This window comes from Botryllus schlosseri, chromosome 13 (assembly GCF_051294905.1).
Source record: "Botryllus schlosseri isolate E-star chromosome 13, Bs_hap1, whole genome shotgun sequence".
NCBI lineage: Eukaryota > Metazoa > Chordata > Ascidiacea > Stolidobranchia > Styelidae > Botryllus > Botryllus schlosseri.
The window spans coordinates 10,132,721-10,151,375 of record NC_137248.1 but is presented as its reverse complement, the minus strand read 5'-3'; the positions used below and the strand labels follow the sequence as shown (position 1 = coordinate 10,151,375).

Below are 18,655 nucleotides of genomic sequence, written 5' to 3'. Positions count from 1 at the left end.
CTCGTAGGACGCCCGAATGTCCTCTTTTTTGAGAATTCCGGTTAACTAAAGGGTAAAATTCGACTGAGATACAGTAAATCATCACCGAAGTAACGCTCCGGCGGCTATTTCGGGAGTTGACCCGGAAAGTATAGACCTTTTTTTAGTCAACCAACCGAGAATTCAAGAAAAGTGTCAATTTCTGGAGCCGAGTCGCCAAAATGACTTTTTTAGTCAACAGACCACAATGTCGGGAAAAATTTACCATTTTTCCCGATTTTACTCCAGTAATGTAAGGCTGAAAATTTTTAAAAAGTGTCATCTTTTCAGATTTCCAAAATATGGTAACTCCTGTACCACAGGAAAAAACGCATTTCATCTTCTTGGCGAGGTTTCAATCCCTTCATTGGGACAGACTAGGAAAAATTCAGGAATTTCTATTTCAAATGAATGTTTACTAATTTGCTGAGACTGACAACTTCAAATCCAAAATGCAAAACGCAAACATTTTGAAGTCAGCCTGTTTGACATTACTATCTCCAACTTTTCATTTTCCACCCAACAGAACGTGTCTGAACAGCAATATGTTTGTATCAGCAGGCTATTGGCAATTTGACAATGAGTTTGCACACTATGCTAGGATATTTCATCTCAGACGACCATTTTCATGATGTAAGTTCTAAAGTTTTAGCAATTACGAAGCGAATCCGTCTCATGTTTTCCTATTTAAAAAAAATACAAATTAGGTTATCAATCATTTTACAAATTTAGAGGTTTCGTGGAACCCCTGAAAATGCTCCGAGGATCTTAGGTTGAGAGCCACTGATCTATACAGTAGCGGGTACGAACATGCGAGCCCAAGTTTTCAATAAGAGTCGGATTCGAATCTACGTTCATGGGGAACTTGGGAGGTGGGAGGGACAGAGAGATAGGCCACTGTCGAGATTGTGAATGTTACCAAGTCGACAGCCAGCAGTGTCGTATCGTAGGTGAAGCAACTTGAAATTTGACGTCAACGTGAATCGATATCTGCGTCGCAATGTTTTAGTACCGTAACCGGAGTATTTCTGCCAGCGGTTCCCAAGAGGTGGGGAAACCCCCAGTGGCGGGAATAGCCTCATTTGTTAAACTTTATATGCCGGATATAGTCTACATATTCGGACACTCATGCGCGATTACCGTTTCCAGTCAACTGCTCTGAAATGTATGTATCGAAAATCATAAATGGAAAGAGTCCTCGGAGGACGTCTAAATGTCCTCTTTTTTGGGAATTTATCCTCTTCTCCTCTGAAAAGGATCTAAATACCGCGAAAAATGCGACTCCGACGCAGCGAACGTAAGAGTTTCTTCAAAAATCTGGAGCCGTGATGACTTTTTTTAGTCAACACAATACTATCGGGCGAAAATTTTTCAAAATAACCAGTTTTCTTGGTGCGTTCAGATCCACTTTTTAGGATCTCAAAATATGATAACCCTATTTTAAAAGGTATATAGGTGTTTTGAGTAGTGGGGAATGAAGACTCGGTATATATCTGAAGTGGGGAATGAAGACAAAAAGGTTGGGGACCACTTATTTATGCGTGGCATAACATTTCGTGAGACATATCACTGTAGCGTGTGTGTACTGTGTACTAAACGCATATACGGAAAGAGGTTTAAAAATGATTTTGCAAGTCGAAACGATTATAAACCTAATCACTCGATGAGTAACTAATCACTAACCTGTGACACATAAACGTACCTTACGCACGACGTACACACGTATCAGTTTTGTATACTGCAGTGCGTATATGTACTGTGAGCACTGAGCAATTTTCCAACTATAGATTGATTGAGAACTTACAAACGCCTGTACGGCTCCCTAAGTGACCTATACGTTCCTGAAACTTGTCCGTGCATGGCATTCGCATCATGTGATCTCGATCCTCGCGATTATCGAAGCATCGAATTTGCTATCGGGTGTATATAGCTATAGAATGTAAACATGGAATGGCAGCGACCGATTTTGGAGCTTCGTTCCGCTTCGCTGAAGCTTTACTCAGACTTATTCTACGGCAGCTACTGTAGGATTTCTGGCAATCCAAAAATTGTCTTCCAGAGCTCAGAATTTACTGAATCTGGTCTCGATCGAAAGCTACTATCGCACTGATTCCGAAAATGTGAATAAAAATATGATCAGGCACTGAACCGATTAGAATTCGCCCTCCAAGTCTGAATTATCGGCATTGTCCGAACAATCGAAGAGCCGCAATGGGTCATTGTTATGGTCATTGTTTTGCGGTCATCCGATTGTTCTGAACAATGCAGATTTTAGATGTTGAGGGTGGTTTTTCATCTCAGTACGGTGCTTCACCATATTTTGATTGATATTTTCGAAATCAGTGCGACAGTAGCTTTCGATCAAGACCGGATTCAGTAAATTCTGAGCTCTGGAAGACAACTTTTGTATTGCCAGAAATTCTACAGCAGCTGCCGTAAAATAAGTCTGAATAAAGCTTCAGCGAAGCGGAACGAAGCTGCAAAATCGGTCGCTGCCATTCCACGTTTACATTCTATAATATAGCTATATCGGGTGTATGGCTATACTTAAGGAGTCGGTGAATGATGCCGTTGGAGTATATTTATGTCAACGGACATATAGAATATAGGCCTATACGAGCTGTATTTATCGTTAGTTAATAAATGATATTGGGAATAAGGGAAGAAAGGAACAGGAGATTGAGCTTTTCGTCACAAGAATAAGGAAAACGTTAATCAGCAATATAGAAACAAGCAGCGTCAAAGAACTAGAGACTATCGTTGTGACTTGAAATTGGGCTATTTTACAAGGATTCCAGTACTCGAATATCAGTATCAGGCTATCTGTCGAGTTGTAACACTGGATGATTTCGAGTGACGAAAATATACACCCGTCAAACTGAGCGTTATTTTATCAACGAAAACTACAGTTTCAATACTTTCTAGTTTCTTCCTGCCGGAGGAGTCTCGAAACGTAATTAATTAGGCCTGTGGACATCCAAGCGTGTCGCGCAAAGTTATGCAGTACGCAATACGCATGCTCGTTGAAACGACATGTTTGTGAGTATATAGATAACTAACCTACGGATAGATGCGAAACACGTGATTCACGGTCGAATGATACGACAGTCGACAGATTTGTTTCATTGTTCTCTAAACCAGTGGTTCTCAACCGCGGGTCCGCGAGGTATATTACAATTTTGTTCCCTAATTTCAAGATGCAATTTGTTGAAGGCTTGTCCATTGATAAAATAAATTAAACATCAAATTCTAAACTCATCCAGCACTTCGTGAAGTAACATTACGTCTGGAAACATGTTTCGTTTGACTTAAAGTTCAAGCCGTGTCATGTGACGACATGCGAGCGACAACTACGAGCTGGCTCGCTAAATGCGCAGTTTGCGTGATCATTCGTTTTCGATTCATTCATTTTGTGAAGGACCGCAACTGCCGCACCACAAATCCCCCGACCGGAGCGGGGCCGAGCTTGAAGGGGGCCGAGCTTGAAGGGGACCCAAAATTATTTCGTGAATGAACATAAATTATAGAGCAATTTTTTAAACTTAAACCAACTTTTTTCAAATTTTTATCGCGTTTAGCGCGGTTTAGTGTATCTTAATGTTTTGATTATGGTGGGTCCTTCCCCCAAGAAATACTCATGATTTATGGAAATAGGCATTTCAGCGTCAGCCACTACCGCGCCACGACGCGCCAACACATACTGAAGTTTAGGCTAACATAGGACTCCGAAAAGTGTGCGAAAAACTCGCCAGCGAGATAACCTTGGCCGAAAATGACTTCCCTTTGTTGACAGAAAACTTCGATATATCTAATTGTCTATAGGCTCCAAAATGGCTGGCGCCGAATCTCGCTGTCCTGGCAATCTGTAGGCCTGCTCCGCAGGAAAAATGCCAGAACACATAGAAAAGATATTTGCCAATGAAGAAATACCAATTTGGAATCGTGTGCGTCCTGTAGTTAGTAAGCTTGGGTGATTTCAACATCAACTCACTATAAAACAGACGTACGCCTAGGTCATGAAATATTCACATGTAATGAAATAAATATTACCACAGGCCCACCCTAATATGTTTAATTAATATTAATTACGTGCCCTAAATTTTCCAAGACGACACCTCAACAATTTTACCGGAAAATCTGATAATTCTGAGAGTTAAAAAATTTACTGTAATATATATATGCAATTACCAATATTATTGACAGATTCAGTCATGAATTATAGAACATTTTCGCGCTGTGTGCGATTATTTATATAAACTCTCTACTACACCGGGGGAAGCCAACCTTTTTGCTATTCACGGCCGCATTTCGACTACTCATGTAGCCTAAGGCCGCATTCCAGGGCATGTAGTCGTAATGAACTATAGCTGGACGCCAAATACCCATGTTAAAGTGTGTGTGGCCATTTCTGATGAAGTTCGGACTGACCTATTTAAGCATATGGGCTTAATTTACGCACCCAAATCGCGAGTGGTCACGTTATGGTATTGTTGGTGGTAGCGCGAAGCGCGAAACCTTTTTAAGATTCACTTATGAATTTCGCCAAGAGTAGTTTTACATATTACTATGAAAGATTTATCCTTTATCAACCCATATGATCAGATTCACCGGTAAAGTTGCTGGAGGGGTGTTTTCGAAAATTTAGGGCAAGTTATGAATGATTGTGCATCTTCAGGTGGGCAAATTGTTATTAGTCACTTTGTTGCATGATGTTATTTCTTGACCTCCCATGAGGATTATCGGTATAGCGAGAAGCACACGATTCCGAGTGGATATTTATATGTGGAGCGCATCATTTCCTCTGCTGTTCGAATCTGTACTGTGGGGCTCTGATTGCAAAGGGTGCTATTATATTATAATCGGAAAACGACGTCCCATGAAATCGCGCGAAGCGCGAAAAAACTCTCAAGTTTAATTAAAATCTTTCAAGAAATCGGTAGTCAATTCGTAAATTCAAATTGCACGTGGACGGCCGTCATAACATATTAATTGAAAAGCGTGTCCACGGCCGCACAAATCCCCTCCTACGGCCGCAGGTTGGCCACCCCTGGCCTGCACTGAGTAGAATGAATGTGTTAAAAGTACTGGAGAAAACATCCAACAAACTGTGGAGTCGAGGGGCGAAGACCCTCCAGAAGTTAGGTTTACCACCCTGTCGGGGGCCCGAGACCAACGCCTTTTGGGCGGGTAGGCTGACGATTGGCCCTGATTTTGTGGATGGCCAGGTAGGGGAGGTGTGGTACCGATGGTTCAATAATGGCAAAATGATCTCTGGCCATCAAATTTTCAGTCGAGAATAGCAAATCTTTTGCTGGCTCAACATTTTGATACAAGCTCTACCTATCGCGGACATTTACATGAATATCCACCTTTTCAAAAAATATTTATAAACGTTTAAAATTTGTTGCTCGAACGTATCATTGGTCCCCACTCACATCTCCCCTATTGCTGTTGTCAGGTGTTTTCGTGCGGCGCATTGTAGGCTATTAATAGTAGTCAGAGTATAGCCTACGTCTGGTGGTAGGCAGGGCCGTATAACTGCCGCACCCCAAACCCCCCAATTGGGGGGGCCCGAGCTCGAAGGGGGCCCAAAATTATTTCGTGAATTAGCATAAATTATGGAGTATTTTTTGAAAATTCAAGCAACTTTATCAACAATTTTTCGCGCGGCGCGCGATTTCAAGTTGCCAAGTATCTTGAATATTGGGTGCTCTTCCCACAAGAAAAAATACGCAAGATTTATAGAAATGGGCATATCAGCATCGGCCATTACCTCGGAACAACGCACCAAGACGTGTAAAGTTTTAGGCCCTGTTACATGCGACTGCAAGAAGTGTGCCAGAACGATTGACAGCGAGAAAACCTTGGCCGAAAAGGACTGCCCTTATGCTGACCGAAAACTTCGTTATATATACAAAATACATGTGGGTTTAATAGTCCATAGGCGCCTAAATGACTGGCACCTAAATGTTCCTGTCTGGACAATCTGAAATTCACAAGACAAATACCACCCCGCAAGGAAAAATTATATGCCAGTGAAGAAATACCAATTTGAAATCGTGGGATCTTTTAGTTTAGTACGTTTCGGCGATTGTATATTTTTGATATATAGCAGACACAGGAGGTCACGAAATAACATCATGTAACGAAGTCATACCAACGGGTCCACCTGCCCGAAGATGTTTAATTATTATTTACGGGCTCTACATTTTCCAAGACAACACACCTGACTCAGCTCTACCGGTAAATCTGATTACGTGAGCAACTGAGTGTAGAGGACAAGAAATTGATAGCAATATATATGCAATTCCCGATCTTATTGACCGATTTTATCTTGAATTATCAAAATTTTCGCGCTTCGCGCTGGCTTACTGCGCAATACATCTATACTTTCGTGGCAAAGTGAGCAACGTGGTAGCAGTCTGGAGGGTCGGTTTATCACCCTACGGGAGCTAAAGACTCCAGTTTTTTGGGGCCTGACGAAGTGCTGTTTCGTTCCTTCCAACGGGTATACAATACATCCGGAGATGTTTATTTATTATTGAGGGGTCCTACCCTTTCAAACACACCTGACTCTGCTCTACCGGTAAATCTGATTACGTGAGCAGAGAAAGGATAAAAATTGATAGCAATATAAATGCAATCCCTGATCATATTGCCCGATTCAGTCATGAATTATAGAAATTTTTCGCGCTTGGCGCGTTTAGGCGATAAAAACTGACTCACTAAACGGACACCCAATATAGATGATAAGCAGTGGTAAACAACGTACAGTCTGAGGGGGGTCTGGGGGGCGAAGCCCCCCAGAAGTTAGGTTTATCACCCTATGGGGGGGGGCAGGACCAACGTTTTGGGTGGGGCTGACGAAGTGCTGTTACGGCCCTGGTGGTAGGTAGTGGGCAATGAGCAAGGTAGCACGACAAGGTGCTTGGTCCGACTCCGAAACGGATGTTCTCTCGATACTGGCGAAGAGACTAATATTATTCGAGTTAGCGTCTTCGGTGAAATCCGTGGCCTTCGGTGCGAAAGACTGTAAACGACACTCGGCGCTAGCATGTTTATCTGGACAAGGAAATTTTACCTCGACTCAGCAGACTCACTACGGTAAAATCACATGGATGCCATCATGAACATAATAAATTACCATCGAAACCGTCAAAATGTCACTCTCTAGTATACTTGCAAGAAAACGGCTGCCTACTTCACGTTTTGAGTTGATTTCAATTTTTTGAAAGTTCACCGGTCCGCAAAGCATTTTTCGAAATTTAACCGGTCCGCGAGGTGAAAAAGGTTGAGAACCACTGCTCTAAACGATCGCAACAACGCAGCACAATGACCATAACAACGGTTCTTGCGTGGTTGCGATTGTTCAGAACAATGCCGATTTTCAGATTTTCGGGGTGGTTCCATTGCCTTGATGAAAGTTTAATGTATATTATAAGAATCAGCGCGACTGTAGCTTTCAAATAAGATCAACTTTATTTAATTTCAGCACTCGGGTCGTGATCTATGGGATTAGCAATTTCGTTACCGTTTCATGCTATGAAGCGACAACAAATCTGCGAATGTAGCATCACTCGACCGTGAATCACGTGATGCGCATCTATCCGTAGGTTAGTTATCTATAGTTAAACCCCGGTGAGAGGCGCTAAAGAATGTCCGGAATTTGGGCCACGAAAATATGGTAACCCTAAAATACATAAAACCAGAGGTGGTCAGTAACGAAGTCCATCTACTTTTTCGAAGTACTCAAGTAGTCTCCCTCTACTTCTGGTACTTACTCAAGTAGATCTTTTTTCGCTACTTTTACCCTTTTTTTCGCTACTTCTACCCGAAAAGTCTTCGAGTTTAATAAATATTCCGCTACAATGGATGTTGTATTGAAAGCTATATTCAAGTTCTGTACCACGAACCAGCTATTTCAATACAACTTGATGAAGATAGCTGACACTTAGTACAGCAACAGCAACATACGACCGACGAACGGAATAACGCAGGACGAAAGTAAGGAACGAACGTTAGTAAGAAATTAGTAAGGAACCGAAGTAAGATTTACAATTAATTTTGCGTCAGCGTAAATAACCAACAAATGGTTGTTCGCAGACACTTTATATAGCGGTAAGAACAGCCTATCTAAAAAGACTTCACTCTAAGTTTTGAAGTGTTGCTCAACCCGGAAAATTGAACACGAAACGTGATCCAAAAATTGAACGCCTAGAAGTGTTGCGAAGTGTTTAAATTATCGGTGTTTACCTAAAAAGTGTTCAGTCTCAAAGTGGCTGGTTGACTAGTCACCGGAACGCAGGGCTCAAAATAAAATCAGATTTTATTGATTCATGAATAAATGACGCTTATAATACCCAACCTGGGTGATTAAATACGTGAAAACATTGAAATTTCCAATAGCTGCTGTGACAGGGTTTCATAAATTCAGATCAGCAGTTGAAACCGTTTACGGAATAATCCATGAAATCACGAACATCACAAATGATTAAGAGCAAACTCACTACAAATATCATGCAACTCGCTCAATCATGAAAATGAATTCATAGTGATAGTGATAACAAAATATCACTTAGTATCTTAAACTTTCGTGACAGGGGCATGGAATCAAATTCATTGGTTACGTCCGTTAGCGGACAACATGATCAACACAAATCATTACAACTTCATTATGGCTTGTAAATTTCTAATTTTATTATTAACAAACAAACAATGAATGTATCAGTATCACTACCACTACCACGATAAACAACCATAAGTATTTTTTTTACTCCTAATGAAATTGGGCTTGCTAACCAGGCATCAAAAATATTCTAGGGCTTGCATTACAAGTATTTATATCAGGTTAATGCCAATTACTTTTGTTTAAATAACAAAGAAATCGTTTCTTGAGTCCATACAAATTTTGCAGATTTACAGAAAAGATTTCGTTGTTATCTACCAGTCTGCTGCAAAATATGAAATCTGGAAGTCATTACGGCAGTGGTACTTAAACATTTTTGGACACGCCCCCTTATGATAGCAAATAATTTCACACACCCTTTATCGTCGTATCATCAAATTTAAAAAAGCAACCAGAACACTAGAAATCCCAACGGATAGTTCGATGGCAGTGACGGTAATGGTTGTTGATAAGAGAATATTCAAATATTAAATTCTGACCATACACAGAGAAATACCTACAAGCTGCCATGCGCGAAAAAGATTTTAGTTGACAGTGGCTTCAAACCCCTTTAAATGCTTTCTCCTGTTTGAGAACCACTCCTTTAGGGTATGACAATCCAATGCATAGCAGCTCAAAACGTCAACAATGTTTCTGAATACTCCATTTTCACTGAAGCAGTTTTATATTCTTGCCATCAGCTGCAATCCAGGCTCGGTCAATCTCTGATTCGTGGCGTGCCATGGTGTTTGCTTCTTTTCTACTGGTCGACTCCAAGTTGCGCTCCTTGGAAATGTGATTAAATTCCAAAGTTTTGAATATGTCAATGAAAATTCTAAATTTTATGCAGAAATAACTATAAATATTTCACACATGCAGGTTGCACAAGCGCAGGAAAGGCGCTCGGATACATGTGAAATCCTGTCACTGAGAAGGACTAAAATTAGCATAACGACCAATAAAAATATCTTGAATCAGGTCTGCGTTTTTTCAATTCGGCCATTTTGAAATTTACATTGACATTCAGACGCACAGGCAACAGTGAGAATGCAGAACTGTAACTCAGAATGAAATTTATAGCAGAACGTCGCAGGTCTATGTAAATTTGTATTGTCCACAAAACAGAAAGATTACGTTACCTGTTTCAATAAGACATGCGCTTGGGTCTTGGATTATATTCGTTTGTCTCTCAATTTGGCTTGGAGAAGAAGACAGTTGACTTCATCAACCTCGTTTTGCTGAAAATGTAATTGATTGCAAACAAGATCTGACAATAAATATAGTAGAATCGTTATTCCTATGGGTTCGGATTTCCATTATAATAATTGACATACGGTAGGCTTTACATATAACTTTGATTATAAGATTTTATAGCTGCTTTGAATTGAGACGAGAAAATATATCAGACAAAGGACACATTGATTGTCTTTAGTACAAAAACTTTGTGACATCTTATTGAAGGTGTTGAATACCTTTCCTTCATTGCAGTAATTGTAACTGTTCTCAATCTTTCAAAATCTGATTAAATTTAATTAACGAAATTAATCGGAATTAGCACGACATGGGAAATGAATAATGATCTCAATTTGATGTTCACCTAGGAAAAGTATAGTTCAGTAAGCAATAGTTTAAATACAAGTTACACCAGCTCTTTACATTCAACAACACCTCTGTTCACTGTACACAGATCAAGCCTTTCTTCAGCTCATATCGCATATGGATAGTTTTTGAGAAAATTAGGACTGCAAAAACCAGCACATTACATAATCAATGGTGATATATGAAATGAATAAATAGACTTACATAATCACATGTTTCCATGGGTTCTTGAGGCAAAAGTATGTATCGCAAAAGATGACTGCACCGGCACAAAATCTGTTCAGATGACTCCTTACGTCACTATCAACATTGTCTGGTAGAACAGGCACGGTAGAACCAGGGGGTCTTTTCGAAGAGTCGACATCAGTTGGATGAATTCGAGGGAACAATCCAAGACTGTTAAAAATACTCGTTTTAAAATTTGCAATACAAGGGAACTATTCAATATTCTAACAGCTTCTTCGAGGTACGAACTTTAATATAAAATTGAATAGTATATGCATATTAAAATGAGCCCGAATATTTTCGGCTGAGACTCGTCAGCAACTAGTAGAGAACTCAAAAGAACAACAACAATCGTATCACAAAATATGACGTCACCGGCATTCAGTATTCACGCAGATATCAGACTGGATACAATTGTATGTGACAAAAGGGTGTCTTTCATAGAACAATTAATTATCGTAATGGAAATTTGCATGTGACCTTACCACCAATTTTACTCCAGCACGAGTAGCATACTTTACTGGATTGTTAATCATTTTAGTGAAATTTTACCAGCAAGCATTCATAAAAATAACCGAATGCAGCAGAATCGAATTCATTATCTAAGGATATACCAGTTTACTTACGAAACACTGCGATGCTTACCAGTATTTTAAACAACAAATGCATTTCAAAAAGGTGCCAATTGCAATACATACTACCTGCACATTAGGGCATTTTTCATATTCTTTCCATTAGCCGCAACCCAGGCTTGATGAGTCCCTGATTCGTGGTGTGCCATGGCGGCTCTTTTTTTTACAGGTCAAATCCAAATGCTGCTCCTAGAAAATACAAAAAATACCAAAGGAAAATTGTAAATTTTATGCAGAAGTAAATATAAATATTTCACACAGGTAGGTTACAGAAGCGCAGGAGAGGTCTTCAGCTCCCCAGACTGAGAACCACTGACCTAGCCCATTATAGTTCTGTAAGCAATAGTTAAAGTACAAGTTACACGAGCTCATTACGTTAAACTACATCTCTGTTCAGTGTTCAGTGTACACAGTTGAGTGTACACTGTACAGTGTACACAGATGAAGCCTTTTTCAGCTCATATCGAATAGTCCGTAAGCTACTCTGCGAGATAGTTCGTGAGAAAAGTAGGATTGCAAAAACCAGCAAATTACATAATCAATGGTGATATATAAAATGAATAAATAGGCTTACATAATCACATGTATCCATGGGTTCTTGAGACAAAGGTCTGTATCGCATAAGATGACTGTGCCGGCACAAAACCCGTCACGAACGACTCCTCACGTCACTGTCAACATTGTCTGATAGCGCAGGCACGGTAGACCCAGGGGGCTCTTTTCAAAGAGTCGACATCAGTTGGGCGAATTTGAGGATCAATCCAAGACTATTGAAAAGAAAATCATTGTTGCAAAAATTCGCAGTACAAATGAACTACTCATCACAGATATCATACTGTTGTTTTCTGCAATAAGTTGTGCATGACAGAAGGGTGTCTTTCATAGAATAATTAAGTAATGGAATGGAAAGTTGCACATGACGTTACCACCAATTTTACTCTGGCACGGGTAGTATACTTCCTGGATTGTTAACAATTTTAGGGAAATTTTATCAGCAAACATTCATAAAAATCTTTATCACGAAGATAACCGAATGCAACAGAATAAATTCATTATCTAAGGATATACCAGTTCACTTACAAAACACCCTGATGCTTACCAGTATTCCATACAGCAAATGCATTTCAAAATGCAAAATAGAGTTAAGTTCAGTTACCGTATCATAATAAACTCAGAAAAGTCAAATTTAGGGATTGGGCAAAACAAATAGCCTACTACCCCTTGTGATACATGGTTTGTTGAAAAGATTGTTTGTTTGGCTGTGCTCGATTTTTTGGACCTAAAAAGGAAAGATTTCGACTAAAACATCCAAATTCACACATATTTTGACGATGAAAAACTTACTTTTGACCCCATGTACTTAAAGTAGGTGTTTCTTACATAATGTCAGAATTGTACTACCGGTACTTATCTTTATTTCTGGCTGGAGCTGTCTGTTCTTCCGAAGTAGTTTGACCTGAAAAAATCTTTTAGCATGAAAACTGACATATTTCTACACGAAAAAACCTTATTTTATCGAAATCTGTACCCGTAAAGAATTACAGTATTAGTTACATCTCGTATTATGGTAGAAATAATTAAAACTTTGTTGTAGTACAACGAAAGATACTTTCCTACATTTTCGGGTAGAAAGTGTCTGTCCCAACTAAGTAGCTTGGCAAAAATGAAGAAAGAACGTTCACCAGCGGCAGTTGTGTGTCGGCAACACTGAAGTTGTGCGTACACTGCACCCTCTCTCTCTCTCATTATGACAAAGTTGTCTACATGGCAATTTTTCATCATACGGTTTCTAATAGAAGAACCAGTGCCCACGCAGTCTTGCTTCAGTTAGGATAGTGCAGTAGGCTACGTTGAGCATTTGTTTCATTTGACAGTTCATGATTCATAATGAGCAGACGTTGGTCCGTCTACAACGGTAGGACTATAAAGTAGGCTACAAGATGTAAATTGTAAAATGATAAGTTCACTGACAGTGCAATCATCTATGATACAAGCGAAATGCAAGCTGCCAAAAATTTTTGATTTTGTAAACAATTTTGGCAATTTTTGACCTAACGGTACAATTTTGACAAAATTTCGACCTATTTTGACATGTCAAAAAAATCGCTTTAGTTTACACCTTACCACTTGGAATAAACAGTACAGTGTAAAATGTGTTGCAGTTGAAAAACAATCAAAACCGTTGCATGACTGTCATACCGGCATTCAATTGCTGACATTGCAGTACTTGTCCACAATGGACCACAATATCGCATACATAGGGATATTTCAGTGTGGATAGAGAGAACATCCCTTTATCTATATGTCAAAAAAGTTAGTTCGATAGCAGCTTCCCATCAGTACCGTAGTACTGGACCTGATCGCAGCCTGGTATATTATCAGAATCGAAGCTCGATCATCCAGCAATAAGATCAGACGAATCATATACTACAAAACATCTAAAGAACATTCATATGAATAAGGGATATCAGTAGCCTACTAAAACATCTAAAACAAACGACCTTACTGCAATGTCAAAACGAGCTCATTTTATGATTATTCTCACATTACATATATTCAATAACATTTACCGCATTTCCATACCTTACAGTACATGGATGTTATGATCCTTTAAGCCATCAGGTAGCAGAAACTGCTTCAATATATCCATTCCGCCAAGTCTTTTCGTGTACCCTACTCTCTGTATGAAGCCTGACGAACCACCAATTCAAATTCCAAAAAGAAGTCGAGCGCGCTCTACCGTAACGAAGGTGGTGACCCCTCTGCGTCACAGGGAAATATGTATATTTTATTCAAATATTACCCTTAAACTTAGTGTTTGGTCAGTTAAGTAATATTATTTTACATATACCATGATTTTATGTGATCTCCAAACGTACCGATAGTTTATGAATGCGAAATTGATGATAAATTACTAAGTATAAATTTCCTTGTAAATAAGCCGCAGTGGCGAAGTGTTACATGTAAACGGGGAAATACGCAGAAGCGTTGCGACGATAATGGCCCAATGCGTTTATATGCCCAAAAAGTGTGTCTGTACGCAGAAAAAAGTGTTACGAAGTGTTCAATACGACCTTGCGGATTTAGAGTGTTGATTACAAATGATTACTAAAATCAAGATTAACAAATAAAATGCGTAATCGAAAACAGGTGACACTTTCCAGGACATTATCGTTGCTATGGCGTCATAAGATGTGATACCCGAATAAAATCGACTCGTCTCGAAGCTTCATACTCAATTCGGAAACGAGTTTCTCATGATCTCTATTTTGCCCATGTAGTCCTATGCCTGCATGCATGAGATGCACCGAGCGTATTCGTCTGTTTATTCAATATTCAAATTGGAATATATTCTCCGCTTCACATGCTATGTGACACCATGATTATAGCTGTTAGCTGTACAAACCCTATGGCTAATCTCCCATCTTTTCATCATATCGCAATACTATGGCGTTTCGATGTGATGAGGATTTTAAGAAAAATGATTATGAAACTAACATTGAATTTAATATGTATAGCTTTATAGGAAAAAATATTCTTTTGACTACCTCTTCAGTGCGACTAAGCGATTAAAAGACCATATTCATAGTACATTTTTTGTTGATATAGCTATAATTTCCGATACGCACTCTCCGAACTGAATGGAAAAGTCCGCGGTATGATGATTAAAATTCCAACGGTTTGACCAGGTCTATTGAGTCGGCTCCTGCACTTTACAACCAACTACGACCCCAACATTAACTACTATAACTCACATGTACCAGTCAAATGTATAATCATAGCAACTATAAATTTGCAATATAATTAGGTTGTCACATTCACGTATTTCACTGTGACACTGCAAAAAACGTTCCCAACTATATTGGCAAGATGTCGCACTGCACAATATCTATTATATGAGGCAATGAACGCCTATCTTTTTATGCTGTTTTTTCAAATAGCAGTTGACCTATGAATGGTGAACTATACAATACAGCGATTCCCGAAGGATTTTATGACATATTTTCCGAGTTTCGTACGTGAAAATACTATCTAGAAAACAACGCCTGGCACAACTTGGATGGAAACATTGGGACAATGCGTTATTCAAATAAATCTTCAGGAGTCAAATTGTAATGATATAGAGTTGATGAGAATGCGATATGCCGTGCGGTCTATCGTTATAACTAGGACTGGGCAAAATCAAGTATCTGGGTAATTCGATTCCGTATCACGTATTACGCTTCGAGTCGAGTCGTGTACTATGTCAAAACTCATGTATACCTTTTATGCCACCACAAAGAACATAATGCGTGTTATCCGTCACATTAAAGATACTTAGGCATTTTTTCGACCATAACGATTTCATTGCACTTCTTGGCAATGTTGTGGGATGATCATGACCCCAGAAATGCGGTATTTCCAGTAACGTTCGTAGATTTGCACTATGTCTCGTATGCTGCGACACGGCCAATCAAGGTGTCAAGGCTTCCTCAGTTTAAATAGTATCAAATCAATAATTCTGGATAGTAAATTACCTTCCAGAGGCGAGGAGTGTATAATTTTAGTACTCGAAAAATCGTCTTTTACTACTCGACTCGAATCATTAAAGTTAATACTCGATTCAGATTCGAGTACTCGATTCAGATTCGAGTACTCGAATCATTATGCCCAGCCCTAGTTATAACTTACTTTCGAAATGACACGAGAAATATGATTCACAGTGATAATAATTCGATATCCTATTTATTTCAGTTTGAATTAGGTTTTTATCAGCTAATTCAACTCACATTTTAGCTGTGATCACTATTACTTTCCAATATGGAGGCACCGAAGCTGCAAAAGAAAGTCGCCATAGTTACGGGAGGTGCAAACGGAATAGGTCGCGCAATCTGCAAAATTCTGGCCAAAGAGGGAGCGAGCGTTGGAATTGTGGACATCGATGAAGCAGGAATGAAAGGCACTCTCGAAATGATGTCGTCTGCTCATGAGAATATTCATTGTTTCGTGAAGGCTGACATTTCGCGATTGGAGGATGTAAAAAGGGTGTTTGAAACAGTGGAAGATAGATTGGACAAATGCACTGTATTAGTGAATAATGCCGGTATTGAGGGCGTGCAACAACTTGTAGGTGACTTGGACGAAAATGATATTGATCTTGTTCTCAATGTCAATTTGAAGGGAAACATTTTGATGACAAATGAGTTCGTAAAGCGAGTGAAATTGTCCGACGTAGATAATACTACGAATGAAGCCCGCGGATGCATAGTAAACATAGCAAGTATCGTTGGTAAAACGGGCGCTCCTGGTATGTCCATATACTCTGCGTCAAAATCCGGCGTGATCGGACTAACGAAGTCGGTAGCGCAAGAATATCCTACCAGCCGAATTCGCTGCAATGCAATCTTGCCTGGTTCAATTGACACCGCAATGTTTTCTCGTGTTTTTCAATCTATCCCTGGGTTTAATGTAAACGCATATCTTCAAATTGTACCGCAAAGAAGAATAGGCACCCCCGAAGAAGTTGCTAACGTATGTCTCCACCTTGTATCCGATCAAAGTTCATATGTAAACGGAGTTGCGATGGAAGTAACAGGGGGTCATGCCTGTTGAATATAACGTTGAATATAACAATCATTATAGGCCTAATATACGTGTGTAAATGCAGCAAAGCTCACTTTTATAACAGCATATTCGTTTTACGCTTATATATTGATCTTTTGTTTTTAATGTCGCAAAAATATTGTGTACACTGATAACATATATATTACAAATAATTATAGAATAATAAATATTTTAAGTTTTTAAAATAGAGTGCACTGTACGTTTCAAGAGCTGAGAGAACAACTATAACGTAGGCTTGTCTTAAATATATCAAGCCGAAGTGCCTTTCCAACCATTAACCCAGAACATTATGCATTGATATGTGCAATGTGCATATATATAGCTCAGGTTGGTTCAAGAATGTCGTGAGCAAGGCGGGCATTGAAGGATAAGGAGAGACTAGCGACCACAAAAGATATATGTACAATATAATGAAAGAGCGCACTCACAAAGAATGGAAGGAGCCGCGGAATTAGGGTTGCATTTAAAACAAACAGTGTTTTAAACAAAGACCTTTTTTATAAAAAATGTATTTTTTTAAGTTGTAAAATCATGCCATAATTGTGTAAATACTTTCCAAAAAACATGTTGTATGAGCCTACGGACAATTACCACCCGATATAGCCGACGTATATCGATATGGGATGGTTTGAACCATCAAAATAGCCGGTTCAACAGTTACAGTACAGATATTTCGTCAAAGGACCTATATTTACACTATATTTTCGATTGTCAATATCAATCCATTGTGACGTCACCGTTGAATATTCGTGACGTCACGGCTTGGAAAATAAAAAATAAAAAACACATTTTAAATTAGGGCCTTGTTTTAAACTTGTTTGTTTTTAGTTGAATTTTGTTTAAATGCAACAACCCTACGCGGAATAGAGACTAACATCGAAAAAGGAACCATGACATCGGGCACTAGGCCGAGGTGGATGCCAGTTTAAGAAACCGCAACTGGTCGTTAGGCAGCCTCATCCTCATATCTGTTCTTACATCGCATTGTACATTGTGTGTGTCTTGTTCAGATGAAAATGTAATCTGACGATTATTGATTATAATCAAAGCGACGGACTTCGCTTCACTAGTTGATTAATATTGATTTTCCTCGTTCCCTGCCTATTTCTCGATGGCCGATACTAGTCTACTATATGATTTTTCTTCTGCAGTAACGAACGGACATATATTCTGGCTGCAAAACCTAAAAATAGCAGGACAGAAATTGGTCATTACCCTACTGCTCAGTGCATAAAATGATTTGACTGACAAATAGGTGTGTGTGTCACTGAACAGTGAACAATGAACATGGAACACATTTACGACGCCCTGACCGCTCATTCCGTCACCTCACATCGTTTCGGCACCTTTCCGACTTTCCTTCTAGCATGTAGTTAATAGGCTTCTTTTTAGTTCGGGGCCCCTGGAGATACAGCGAGGTCCTTCGTGGTGAATTTATCATGTGAGTCGATCAGTGTTGGGAACAAGTCTCTACCTTCGAGTCACAAGTAATCTGGAGTCACTGCTAATGTTCCCACTAATTTTTGACGAGTCTGCGCGCACTCACCAACTCACTGCGCGGTCCCTTGGACAACAGTGCGCAACGACTAAAAATAGGTCATCACTTCGTTTTTTTTTGTGCGCAGCTCAGATTTTCTGTGCGCAGAAACCGTGTCAGCACTGCGCAGCTTAGAGGGAACTGGTCACTGCACATTTTGACTCTAGTCAAGTTAAGACACATGTGTTTGGAGCTGAATACAATATACATGACTGAAGGCTGTTGCATTTTGTTGGATGTTTGAAACACGGATTGAGTTGCCATTTATTCTAAATCAAGGAACGAATATAGAGTTGAATATATATTATACATGCTAAAGGGCGTTGTATCACTCACTCATATGTATGACTTCTAAACTGCGTGAGTAATGGCACA

At 39.4% G+C, this 18,655-nt stretch overlaps 1 protein-coding gene and 2 long non-coding RNA genes across 3 annotated transcripts; 1 reads left to right on the top strand and 2 right to left on the bottom strand.

The window, feature by feature from the left end:
* Positions 1-8,326: 8,326 nt before the first annotated feature.
* Positions 8,327-10,659, bottom strand: LOC145453888 (uncharacterized). The gene is made up of 3 exons (XR_013919961.1): positions 10,487-10,659; positions 9,823-9,921; positions 8,327-9,469 (listed from the first exon to the last, which is right to left on the bottom strand). It is a non-coding gene; the product is annotated as an uncharacterized LOC145453888 (long non-coding RNA).
* A 73-nt stretch (positions 10,660-10,732) lies between these two features.
* LOC145453889 (uncharacterized) lies at positions 10,733-14,354 on the bottom strand. Its single transcript, XR_013919962.1, has 3 exons — positions 13,723-14,354; positions 11,714-12,595; positions 10,733-11,328 (listed from the first exon to the last, which is right to left on the bottom strand). It is a non-coding gene; the product is annotated as an uncharacterized LOC145453889 (long non-coding RNA).
* Positions 14,355-15,843: 1,489 nt separating this feature from the next.
* Positions 15,844-16,926, top strand: LOC145453885 (3-oxoacyl-[acyl-carrier-protein] reductase FabG-like). The gene has a single exon (XM_080331854.1). The coding sequence runs from the start codon at positions 15,940-15,942 to the stop codon at positions 16,729-16,731; it is 792 nt and encodes a 263-aa protein (XP_080187980.1). The 5' UTR covers positions 15,844-15,939; the 3' UTR covers positions 16,732-16,926.
* Positions 16,927-18,655: the final 1,729 nt, after the last annotated feature.